Source organism: Pyrus communis, chromosome 9 (genome assembly GCF_041283825.1).
Source record: "Pyrus communis isolate YQ-2024b chromosome 9, ASM4128382v1, whole genome shotgun sequence".
NCBI lineage: Eukaryota > Viridiplantae > Streptophyta > Magnoliopsida > Rosales > Rosaceae > Pyrus > Pyrus communis.
In genome coordinates this window covers 1,153,378-1,166,140 of record NC_142573.1, presented here as the reverse complement: position 1 = coordinate 1,166,140, position 12,763 = coordinate 1,153,378, and the positions used below count along the sequence as shown (strand labels likewise).

Genomic DNA, 12,763 nt, shown 5'->3' with positions numbered 1-12,763 from the left:
TTAGCTATTCCATTTAGGGTTTGTTTACTTGACAGAAAGGAAAAACAAATGAATCGGAGAATCAAAAATAATAGGAGAAAGAAGAAAAGGGAATTGGATTGTAATGGAATTCTTGATTTTTAGATATTTGATTACAGATTTCAAGAAAGAACTTTAACACATTTTTCATTTTTTACGTGTAATTAAACGCAAATGCAGGAAAAAGTTAAAAAGTAAAATGATTCTCTTGCCTATATTTGATAAACGAATCGAAATGATGTTAATTTCTATTCTTTATAAGTGAACATGTGCTTAATGTCGAAAAAGAAAACTCACCATCATCCACACAATTGAAAAAGTACATAGAAATTGAGCCGGTACGTATCTATTGATGTTTTAGTGACCCTCGTGTTCCATTTAGTACTTTGGAAGTTATAGGTAAGAAAATTATTAAATGAAAATTAAGCTTAACGCAATCAATTAGGTACGAGAAAAGTTTGTTTAATGCCCTTCGAAGGTAACGTTGGTAACAGTAGTGAAGAAAATCAAGCATTGGGAACGTTAAAAACTTTCCGATTTATTTCATTATTCGTTAACTAAAGCCATTCAATGACTTGGCCATTTTGTTTACAAGTAACATTGTTCATACCATGTTTTTATACCACATTTTTATACCATTTAAGTGACATCTGATGTGGACAACCACATCATTTGAAAATTTTGCAAAACCTAAGGAAATGAAGGGGAAAGACTTCTCGTATACCACAATCATCATTTAATTAACTAGTTTTTATTAATTATTAATTTATTAAATAATGAATTAAATTTAAAATTTTGATTAATTCAAATGATATCATCTAAAGTAATATGAAAATGTGGTATAAAAACATAATATAAATAGCATTACTCTTTTGTTTACGCTATCTTTACGAGTACTGCATGCACTATGTATATGTGTGTGTGTGGATATATACACACACACGCGCGAATAAAATTCTATGTGATCATCTATCTTTACAAGCAGGAGGACCAGCTAGCTAAGCCAAAACATGCAAGGAGATGCTGAGTTCTGCGGTAGGGAGCTTTTAGGGTTTGGCATTGTGCATGAAGTCGACACAAGTGCGGCAGCTGCAGTCCCTGTAGCTCGACAGTTGAGACAGCCGAGAGACAAGAAGTGCAACTCTTGCATCACCAGTGCAACCTGAACAGCTTTTCCGACCGGCTCGCTCTTCTGCAGTTCTGCACCAGAAGAGTTGATTTTGTCATGCGGATGAATATAAAATCAAGACACCATCAAGAATAAGTAAGGACACCAAGATACATATTAAAAGTTGAAAAAACCTTTATATAATACCTCTGGTAAATCATCGATTCGATATTAGGGAATCATGAGGTGTTCTTCATCAGCCTCGTCTTCACCATCATCTAGAGTTTCTGAAGCTACCCTCCACATTCGAACTGTGTTTAAATTAACCCCGATATTACACACTAGAAGACTACTCACTTTTCGTTCGTACACAAACACTCAATCTTGGGGTCAATTTATAGGGAGGGTGGAGGCTTGGTGAAGGAGAGGGGGATAGGGTTAGGTTTAGGTTTTCGAATTCTTTGCCCATCGTTTTTCTTTTTGTTTTTGTTTTCCTTTTTTGGGTGAGATTTTTGTTTTCCATTTTTCCTTTTGTTTTTGTTTTCCATTTTTGGGTGAACCAATACAATGTGCTTGATGACCATTCAGTGTATTTGAGATGACAATGTACAAAGAAAAATAGGGAACACCGTAAGATAAGGAAACAAAGTTCAAATGTATTTGAAGATTTCCATTTATTCTCTTGTTTCCAAACTTGTAAAAATAGTCAGAAATAAAGATCGATAAAAATTGAAATCAGCCCAATGTAAGCTTGGGAAACGAGACTACGTGCATGTCCATGTACGTGGTTTCTCTTTTTCTTTTTTTTTTTCTTTTTTTTTAATGCAAAAGATGAGAGCAAAATCAAACTCAAGATCTCATTTTGCAAGAGTATGGTTAAAGTGAAAGCTTTCATGTTTAATAAACAACGTACAAAGAGAATAAACCTAGTTTAGAGTTCACTTTTCACAGTTCATATATACATAAACATACATACATACATACATACATATATATATATATATATGGATAAACTAGATTGATACATTTCTTGAGAGGGTACGCAATACAACTGATTGAGAAATTTTTTCTTCAAACTACATAAAGAATTAGGCGAGTCGTACTACACTCAAGGGTTTCGACAACGGTTGACTAGTAACCAACCCTTTCCCCGGGTCCTGAACTCTCAAAGAGAGTAAGCCGGCCGCTTGTCCCCCTACAACTTAAAGGAAAAATACCCTAGGTAGAACAATGGGAGGATAGAAAACAAAGAAAGTGGACCTCCGTAAACTGTCCCTGCCGGTGAAAGCAACCGGAAACAAGGATTAACCAAGGTCACCATTGCATCAAATAAATAAAGATCAAATAATGGGACTGTCCTCCGGCAACAGGTCCACCGAAGGATATGGTGGAGACCAAGGAGTGAGCTTCCGTGATGAGACTCTAGTTGCAAAGAATGTTAACATCAGCAGCCCCTGGAAATGAAGGCCGAAGGGTCATGCAGCTAGATTGGGACAGAGTCTTGAACAATATTCATCAGTTGCGGCAGAAGTTACAATCTTCATGACCGAGGCAATCATCGCGACCAACTACTGCAACCGTACTTATGTCGATCGTTCCATTCTTCACGGAGAATTTATTTACATTCGATAATTCATATGAGTAGTCGACAGTCAGCACTCCATTTTGACGTCAAATCCTTGTGAGTGTACCATGTTCGTATGTTGATGTAGATTCCGTCTAATTGTGTTGCCTATCGTGACTTGGCTAACAGAACAAGAATGCTGCTACACTGCACCATATCTAAACAGATGCATTGCTAATCGAGACCAGACAATGGTAGTATCAATGCAAAAAATTGGATGAATTTCATATAAAGACGATACCAAAACCATACCGGAGATGGAAAAGACCACGTAAAAAGAATTGAAATTTTGATTAGATATAACAAGGTGAGTTTAAGCACGTAAATACACATGACAAAATTGCAATTGATAAATGAAAATTTCTTAAAACTTGAATGGTCGATTCTTTTTTTCTTTTTCTTTTCGTCAATAAGTTGATTTTCTGCTTCAGCAACAGACTTGAAGTGGTAGCATTGACTTTGTAACAATCAAGATTGGTAAAACCGTCAGTCTATAGAGTTGTCACTAACCATTTTTGGTCCCAAATCTTTGGGGTTGCTTTTCCAATAGATTTTCTAAATTCTTCATTCATCAATACTACGTACCGTTGAATAATACGAGAATAAATGACATCTAACTGAAAATAAAAGATTTAAAATGTTGTGAAAATCAAATCTAAGAGTTTAAAAGAAATGCTAACAAGGCTCTTTGAAAAATACAACACTTTAGACACTTTGCTGCCTCATAGTTTAACGTTAATTTTCGTATCAACATTATAAAATATTGTGCCAAAATATGAGCTGAAAAAGTCTATAACGTTAACTTTTCTCATAGTTTGAACCTAGTGCTTTATTCACCCTGCAAGCAGCAACAGAAATGGATATGGACGACCACCAGACGTCGTCGTCGGAAGCGGCGGTGATCCAACACAGGGCGTACGCCAGGGTTGGGCTGCTTGGTAACCCGAGCGACGTCTACTACGGCCGCACGATCTCCTTCAGCGTCGGAAACTTCTGGGCCATCGTAAGGTTGCAGCCGTCCGATGATCTCGTCATCCAGCCCCACCCCACCCACGACCTCGTCGTCTTCCGATCCCTCGATCACCTGGTTCGTCGCCGCACCACTTCAATTTCGCAATTGCATATAGTCCTAATGTTGAATTGAATCCTGCAATTAAATTTAAACTGAAATTTCCATTTGCTGTGATTGAATTGAAAATTTGAAATGTGATTGAATGGGAAAATCGAAATCGAACAGGTGAATCGGTTAGGTAGTGAAGGATATTATGGAGGTGTTCGATTGTTGATGGCGATTTGCAAAGTGTTCTTCGATTATTGCAAGGAAAATGAGATCGAATTGGAAGCTCGAAATTTCGCTCTCTCGTATGATACCAATATCCCTCGCCAGGTAAATCTTAATTAACTAAATTTTAATCACACTAACGAATGAATTTGAGTGATTTAAGTAAGTAGGGATTTTGATTTTTGTGTTTTTTGAGATTGAGATTCCGATTTCGATTTCAGACAGGACTTTCGGGATCTAGTGCGATTGTGTGTGCAGCCCTGAGCTGCCTTCTTGACTTCCACAAGGTTAGGCATTTAATCAAAGTGGAGGTCCGCCCCGGCCTCGTCCTTAGTGCCGAGAAGCAACTTGGCATTGTTGCCGGTCTTCAAGATCGCGTGGCACAGGTTTATGGCGGCCTCGTTTACATGGTACTTTAGTTTCAACCATTCCATGTTAACATCCTTTCAAATTTCAACCATGGCATGTAGTAACTTTTCGACTTGTTAGGAATTTGCCAAGGAAAACATGGATACTTTGGGGCATGGAATTTACTCACCCATGGATGTTAGTCTTCTCCCGCCTCTTCACCTCATCTATGCCGAGAATCCAAGTGATTCTGGGAAGGTTAGCGTTTCCTTATCGTTTTCCACTTGTTGAGCAATCTGTACAAGAATTGACACATTCATTGACTTTTGATGGCAGGTACATAGTACCGTTCGTCAAAGGTGGCTCAACGGTGATGAGTTTATAATATCATCAATGACAGAAGTCGCAAATATTGCACTAGAAGGAAGGACGGCCTTACTTGAAAAGGACTACACTAAATTAGCTTCTCTCATGAACAGAAATTTTGACCTTAGAAGGTTTGAGATTAGCTGCTTGACTCGTTATTCGATTATTGTGTCATTCATGCGAGGAATATGATGTTGTTCGAGACTATTGCCACTCAGTGTCGATTTTGCACAAACTGTACATTTGTTTGCCAAACCTTTTTCAGTAGTCGCTTCAACATGCTAGAAGGTCCGATAATAAGAAGAAAAAAAACGTCACTATTTGCGTCCATTTGGGTGTGATGTCAAATCTAAGAATTTTCTTTAATTGAGACCCTGAGCACCATAAACCCATTACGTCCCTTCTTATGTGTTACATTGTCATAATGGGTTACGCCATGGCAGCTGGGCTGGAGTAACATCTTATATTTTGAACCATTTTCGCATTTGTTATGTTTGTGCATTTTATGGATGCTCAATGTTGGTATGTGGATGTTGTGCAGAGGCATGTTTGGAGACGATGCTTTGGGTGCTTTAAACATAGAAATGGTGGAGGTAGCCCGAAGGGTGGGTGCAGCATCCAAGTTCACAGGTAGCGGAGGGGCAGTCGTCGTATTTTGTCCCGATGGTCCTTCACAAGTGAAAATCTTGGAGGACGAGTGTCAAAAGGCTGGCTTTAAACTCGAACCGATAGAAGTCATTCCCTCTCTTCTAAACGAGGTTGATCTACAAACCTTATCAAAATAGGCAATTAGTTGGTGTCTTCTGATTTAGTTCTCTTTAGGAACACAATTTTTACGCCTTTTGTTTGAAACGAATTATAAACTGCTATTTGTTTGTTCGAGTGTTTGATATCAATGCAAGTCTTTCCAGAGACCGAATGGAGTTAAAGATCAATTTCGACATTCAATATCTCTCTATCTATATTGACAGAAATGCTTTGAATCGAAATTAAAATCTAGGACAATCTAAAACGCAAAGTGGTAGCTACGAATACACAAAAGCATGAATCGAAATTGAAATACAATCAATACAACATATACACACTTTCCAGTTTCTAGGTCTCATTCATCTATTGTGGTTTTGGCTACATCACTCATACCAAATCACATGACCAAAGAGGAAAAAATTAATATTATAGTGGAACCTCAACTTTCTTCATGGTATCAGAGCATATTGTTTCTTATGTGAAGCCCAACGGCCGCACCTACTCCACATCACCCTCTACTACTTCCTCCTACCCCTTGGGGAATTTCATGAATACAGGCTACCATTGCAGCGATCTCATGAGCTCCCTCGGTGAACTGCTGATTGGAATACCGAAGAAAAGCGGAGTAATCCGTTCCTCTTCTACCTTACATAGTGCGTCCGCTGTGTCACAGAGACTCGAAACATTACCAATGATCGCTGCGTGTGCATCTACCTGCATTCACAAAGGAGGATGAAGAAATGTAATTATACTGTGAATGATTGCTTACCAGTTTAGGGGTCAATTAAGGTAGTCTAAGAAAACGAAAACAGAAACCCTAAAAGTTCAATTGATGTTTGGTTACTGAGAAATCAGAGAAATGTGATGGAAAATCAGCTCAACTGAGCCCCAAATTGGCGTCACGAGCTAAAGTTTCAAACTTTGCAAAAACCCTAATCCCGAAATTTTTTCAATTTTCAAAAAAAAATGCCACAAACCAAACAATCCCAAAACGAAAAGAAAGAAACCCCCAATTCACCTGCAAGAGAAGCTCATCCACCAACGACCCACAACAGGACTCCGTCCCCTGAATCTCTAACACCCCAGACCCATCCAACGACGCCGTATCCTCCCGTTCTCGCTCTTCCATTCTATGCTGCTGCTCCTCCTCTCGTTGCTGCGCCCTCTCCTCCATTGCGCGCAACGTGCTCGACAGAAGTTCCCACTGGTCGATCTCCGCCTGGTACTTAGCTCTGAGTTTGAGAAGAAACTTCCTCCTCCGCTCTCTCCGGAGTTTCTGGGGATCCTCCTGTAGATCCGCGGCGGCCGAGGACGGTGGAGCCGGGACTGACTCGTCGGCATCTGCGTCGACCCGGCGCCGCTTCCTCCGCTTGAAGACGAAGCCGTCGTCGTTGCAGACCTCCCACTCTTGGGCGTCCACCCAAGCTACTGCAGACTCCATTACCGCAGGAAGCCGCGAGCGGGAAAAATGAAAATTTCAAGTGAGAAATGACTTGCTAGCTCCGGATTCGTCACGGTGGAGTATCAGTGCCAAATAAACCTAAAACGTTGTCGTTTTCTTTTTTCTGCAATTAGGGAAATATTTTATCCATTTTATCCATTTAGAATTTGCCACCTAATACGGATAAAAGTGAAGCGTGGCTGCGTGAGTCACTAAGTCGTTGAATTAATCATTATTATTTTGCAATTTACAGCTGCTGTTTATTCAATTTAAGGGTGATGTTAGGGAACTTAAATTTGAAGATTAAATTTGCAAACTAAATGATGTGTCACCAATAGAAATAAATATGTTTATCAACGTATAAGTAATAAACCAATCATCAACTTTCATGTCCTTTAGTTTTTAAAACTTTGTCCACAAATTTATACTCTCTAACATTACTCTCAATTTAATGTGAACAGAATGAGAGCAATGTGTATACTGTATAACAAGTTCACTGTCATTGTAGGGCGACATATCTTTTAGGAGAAAACAGTGAATTATAATTGAGATGGAGAAAGCTTGCCTCATGTCATAAGTAATTATCCAAGATAGACTATGCACCAAAATCAGAATTCTAATGCAACCTATCCATTATTTTAAAATTTTCCGCCTAGGCCCCGCCTAACGTCTGGTTACCGTCCAGATTAATCTCTAAACGTTTGAAAATTAAGAAATAATGCTTAAACTTGCTTAGGCACCCGCCTAGATCGCTTAGACACTCGCCTAGGTCGTCCAGACCTGCCTAACTTGCGACTCTTACTTAAACAAAAAATAAATAACTTTTATTTTGCGTTCTAATAATTTATAAATGCTCTTAACTGTTTGGGCTTCAAGTTCGTCGCATCATATTACTGGTAAGCCCGGCCAATCCATCATCTTTTACGAATTCCACTAACCGTATGATACATAAGACGAGAGAAGAATTCTACCTCTAAGAGTATAGCACGAAAAATGGAACCTAAAAAAGCACTAGTATTGACATAGCAACAATACACAGCCAAACCGAATGTAATTTTGTGTTAAGTACAATTGAGCTGTATTTGCCATTATTTTCGAACCCGGATCCTCTCCAGATCCCAACAAATCTGAGTCTAAGGATCCAACGATCTGGACCGTTGAAATTTGATCTAACAATTACAAACAGGGAGCCCCTCTAAAAGTTATCATAATTGTAACCGTTGGATCAAATTTCAACGGCCTGGATCGTTGGATCCTTCGACTCAGATTTTTGGGATCCGGAGAGGATCCCGGTTCATTACTTTCAACCCTCTAATGAGCTGTTGAATTTGGAGGATCAACTCCCATTTCCTCAAAATATGCTTTCTCGGCGCCGGTCATTCGTGCTTGAAACATTGCCCATTCGCTATGACACCTCTCCCTTACCCCTTCCCATGGTGCTCTTCCACCCTCCGCTTGCCCCTGTCGGGCGAAAAAAATCGGTGACTACATTGTTCCAGATAAAATCGTTATATCAGCTGAGGTTAGAAGCTTGAACTTACTTGGTTCCCGAGTGAAGGAACGCCTTGATGGACAATCCATTGCGCGTCCACGACTCCAATTTTCTTATGTGCAGGCTGTTCCCAAGCAAAGATAAAAGATGGAAGGCCCTAAATTACAAATTAACGATCACAAGCAGGAAGGAGTAATATTTAAGGCACAGAGAGAGTCGTTGTTTCGAACCTCAACACAATTTCTAAGAGCGAAATCCAGACCCCAGCCATGGACCAGGTCATTCTGCAAAAGGGAAAAGATTATAGAAGTAGCATTAGAGCAATCACTAAAGGCCTTGCAACGGATTGAGCTGAGAAAGACGATGATATATACCTGAATCATATGCCAGACACAACGCCATGCATCCCGAGAAAACACAGGTGCCATAATTTCAACAAACCTGCACATTTTGGTATTCATGTTAGAATGCATTAGAACACACTCCAAAAGCTTCCACAATGGTGATGGATAAGATTATCTTTACATACGATGCACATGGTGGCAAATGCGGATCACTGCACCAACCAGGTCTCTCCTCTGTCTGCCTGTAGGAAGAGGTTCAAGAAAACGTAAGCCAAGCAACAATTTCAATCATTGGTTGAAGTATTATCAATGAGCGGAATATAAAGACCGATTAGAAAATCTGCCAATCTTACATGTGAACTTCGCTGTTTTCTCTCCGCCTTGTCATCTGCCATGTTAGCCCACTCTTTGGATCTAAACCTGGCTGTGATATTTCCAAACCATGTTTCTTTACCAATTTTATGTATCTGGTACACAGAAGATTAAAGCCTTAACATTTAGTTTATCCTAGCAGCAATTTTCAAAATTCAAATAACACAGCACAATGAATTCTCAACGCTCACTTCTCAGCATCAAAGTGTTCCAGACCAAGATCCTCATCCCAAATAAATACGTATTCGTACGGTGCCACAATGTCAGGATGCAAAAACCGCTTGGCATACCACCTGGAAGCAATTTCCAGGACGCTTAGGTGGGGTTTAACATAAATCTCTTGCACAATTATTGGGACAACTTTAAATATTCAAAGCAGCTCATTTCTTTCTAACCATTTAGTTTGCTTCTGAATGCTCATGTGGATAGCTCGCTTCGACCATTCAAACTCATCCCATTCACTTGTCAAACCATCGTAGTGAAACAAAAGTATGGTGAAATTCTCTGAAAACTGCAAATTTACGTTTAGGAAGAGAAACAGAGATAAATAACAGCACAAATGAATTTGTTGAGAGAACAGACCTTTTTCACTGCTGCATCAACGTTTTTTTTCTGAGCACAACCTACGGTAAAGGTTACAAGATACTTTGGCTTGACAAGCAAGTCCTATAAGTTCCACCTCCAAAAGAAAAGGCAAAGATTAGAGAACAGGTCTGAAAACATAATCCAATTCTCAATCAAAACAGGACGTGTCATTCATACTAAAGTTAGAGTGCAGATGCACACCTCACTGGGCAGACCCCATAGTCGGTGAAGATAGAAATCCGACTCAGATGCAATGATACCAGGCGCTAGGCTTTCAGCCCCTCGAGGATTAGTTGGAACCCAAATCTGCATTGTAGTCAAATGGATAGAAGTCAGTGCCATATCATAAACATCAGAACAATAGATCGCACCAAATTTCCTGGAACAATTACAACATCAAAACAGCCTAAAGAAAAGTATAACCTTTCACTGAACCCTATAACTTTGCCTCTAGAACCACTATACGAGCGTGTGAATTCAGCGTAGTATCTTAATTTCCTTTACTAGCAAGCAAGCAATTTCTGCTCATTATTGTTACGATAATTAGCCTAGGGTAAGGCCTAAATCCTTCCATGCTGCACAAGTATAATTTAAACATACCTTTGTCTCCTGAGACACATATTTTTCAGTGCGCTGCTCATTTCCCTTCAAAGAAGACCAGGCACTCAACAACACTTGGGGTGAAAACCCGGAGTACTTTTCCTCTATGCACGAAAGATCAATTGAAGGAAAAAGGGTCGACGGAAGATTCATCTACCATATTCAAACACAATAAAGAAGTCCATGTTACTCTTCATACGATCATATGATTCAGAACCAAATTCATCTGAAACACAACCATACAGAAAAAACAATAAAATAATAATTCGTGCACCTTAGTCAACGAAATTGTTGGAAACGATACTCCTAAAAAGAACCCGACTACAGCTCCAACAAAGATTGTCACTGCAAGCCTCATTGTCTCATTGGGGTTTCTTAAATTTCCGCTACATCTCAAAAGAAGTTCACATTACACAAATGACGCAAACTCTGAGTTCCGTTGTACCATCAACGAACGTTAAGATTACAGAATGAACAAAACATAAACAAAAATAAGATTTATAAGATTCGTACATGCGTATCGGAGACCCCATATTGCTCAAGTTACTGTGATCCCACAGTCACAAAGATACAGGTTGAATTCTAGCAAGCAGAGGGTGTTCCACACGCACGAAAATCGGCAGATTCTACAGCTTCAGTGGTGAAGCAACCATCAAACAACCCTGCAAGGCTGCAACGATAAATTAATTAACTTCAAACATGCTTTGCGAGTCAAATTAATTTCATTTTTCAAACAGTAGCTCACTGGCTTTGTTGGCACCACTCATCAGCGGAGCCAAATTCTAATTACAGCAAAATTCATAGCTAAGCAACCTAGTACAACAACAACAATAACAAAGCCTTATCCCAGTAAGCGGGTTAGTTGTATGAATCCTAGAACATCACTGCGTTCGGTTTTGTGCCAAATCTTTCGTTAACTCCAAGTAATCCATATCTTTTAAATTCATGTTAAAAATGGCATTAAATACTATGCGGAAATTTCAGCGGGAGTTTCTAAATTTAATTAATTTATTAATCATGAAGTTAAACTCAGTTAAACGCATTAAATCCGGAAATATTAACACAAAGGAGATTAAGGAAAGTAATTAATAATTAACGAGAAGGTAAAAACGTACGGAGGTGATTTTGCCGTGAAAAAAAAGTTCAATGCGGCGGAGCAAAACCGAACACGGCCCAGCTCCGTCGTCCGGCAGGGCCTTCCAGTTCCGTTTCCCTGATTCTCCGATTGGGTTTTTGAAAATGGCACCAACGAGGAACTGCTGAGATTTGAACTCCCCCAGGAATTTCCATTTCTGTGACGCCTTTTATTAACGCCTTCGTTCGTTCCGTTTGGACTTTTTAATCACGTGCGTCGCCCGTGCCGGGAAGTTTTGAACCAAAGGATCCAGCCATTGGATGAATAGAGTTTGTGGGACCCGCGTGAAGGGAGTGGAGATCTGGCCGTTGACTGGGAGTGAGGAATTCTTTGCGCGCGGGAGCGCAGAAGAAACAAAATATGCGCTTTTCGTGATTTACGAATGGAGAGGAAATGATGGCTGTGATTTGATTATTTTGATGAAATTGGATTTTTGGAGGGTAGTGTTTAACAATTTTGGGGCCGGCCATCTCCTTTAAAAATTAATTTCAGTGATGATTTTTATGTTTTGTTTTATCCAATACGTACTCTTCTTTATTTTTTATTTGAATAAATTAATATTATGACACATTAGTAAAACTCAACTAAAATGACTAAATTTGGAAAAACAAAATGCAGATTTGGAATCAGGGGGTCGAAATATGTTAATGAGGGTCCTCGAAATTTTTTACAGAAAGTCAACGAAAAAGTCAATGATCAACCCTAAAAGTCAATAGAGACGCTCTGGAGGTCAAATATGTTAAAACTTCATAATTTTCCTAAATGGATGTCAAAAATAGATTTGAGAAATCGAAATTAGTTGAGAAGGGTTTTTGAGAAAATTTTGAAAAATCAACTAACGGTCAACAACTAACTTTAACATAATATTCTATTAAAGTTAACTGAAAAGTTAACGGAATCATATTCCCTCTAAATCTGAAATGAACTTGGGTCGAATCCAGGTTAAGGCAAAATAATATTAAGAATCAAATAAGAATGCATTTTTTTCTTCTTTTAAAAAAAGGGCAACTGGTAACCACAATTATCTACCCTTTCAAGCCCATAAAAGACGCTAATTGAGAATTATAGCTTACCCGTGATTAGATCAAAAAGATTCACAATAGTCAAGATTAAGTAGGGGTGTTTTTTTTTTTTTTTTTTTCTTCTTCTTTTAGGGGGACAATTTGGTGGTGAACCACAATTATCCATCCCTTCTCAGATCATAGGAGGCTAGTTGGGAATTGGACCGTACACGTAGTCACGATTCACAAGTTACAAAAGTATCAAATCCAGGACTTCATATTTTTTCTTTAGGGAGTTGA

At 39.1% G+C, this 12,763-nt stretch overlaps 3 protein-coding genes across 6 annotated transcripts; 1 reads left to right on the top strand and 2 right to left on the bottom strand.

Annotated features, from left to right (window-relative positions):
* The first annotated feature begins 3,384 nt into the window (after positions 1-3,384).
* On the top strand, positions 3,385-5,681 carry LOC137740892 (glucuronokinase 1-like). The gene is made up of 6 exons (XM_068480696.2): positions 3,385-3,837; positions 3,988-4,137; positions 4,254-4,442; positions 4,522-4,638; positions 4,717-4,877; positions 5,288-5,681. Exons 1-6 carry the CDS (start codon positions 3,607-3,609, stop codon positions 5,529-5,531), a joined length of 1,092 nt encoding a protein of 363 aa, XP_068336797.2. The 5' UTR covers positions 3,385-3,606; the 3' UTR covers positions 5,532-5,681.
* A 109-nt stretch (positions 5,682-5,790) lies between these two features.
* On the bottom strand, positions 5,791-7,022 carry LOC137738781 (uncharacterized). Its single transcript, XM_068478254.2, has 2 exons — positions 6,512-7,022; positions 5,791-6,207 (listed from the first exon to the last, which is right to left on the bottom strand). The coding sequence occupies exons 1-2, from the start codon at positions 6,932-6,934 to the stop codon at positions 6,052-6,054; spliced, it is 579 nt and encodes a 192-aa protein (XP_068334355.2). The 5' UTR covers positions 6,935-7,022; the 3' UTR covers positions 5,791-6,051.
* Positions 7,023-7,931: 909 nt separating this feature from the next.
* Positions 7,932-11,605, bottom strand: LOC137740936 (uncharacterized). Of its 4 annotated transcripts, none has more exons than XM_088699437.1 (14): positions 11,443-11,605; positions 10,841-10,997; positions 10,602-10,713; positions 10,328-10,480; positions 9,929-10,033; positions 9,725-9,808; positions 9,538-9,653; positions 9,334-9,435; positions 9,124-9,237; positions 8,956-9,012; positions 8,801-8,867; positions 8,657-8,710; positions 8,476-8,583; positions 7,932-8,395 (listed from the first exon to the last, which is right to left on the bottom strand). In XM_088699437.1, exons 2-14 carry the CDS (start codon positions 10,858-10,860, stop codon positions 8,246-8,248), a joined length of 1,242 nt encoding a protein of 413 aa, XP_088555563.1. In that variant the 5' UTR covers positions 10,861-10,997; positions 11,443-11,605; the 3' UTR covers positions 7,932-8,245. The 4 variants fall into 4 exon arrangements, with proteins under 4 accessions (XP_088555563.1, XP_068336841.2, XP_088555565.1 ...); XM_068480740.2 differs by having other exon boundaries at positions 8,476-8,550; XM_088699439.1 differs by having other exon boundaries at positions 8,476-8,550; positions 10,841-10,989.
* Positions 11,606-12,763: the final 1,158 nt, after the last annotated feature.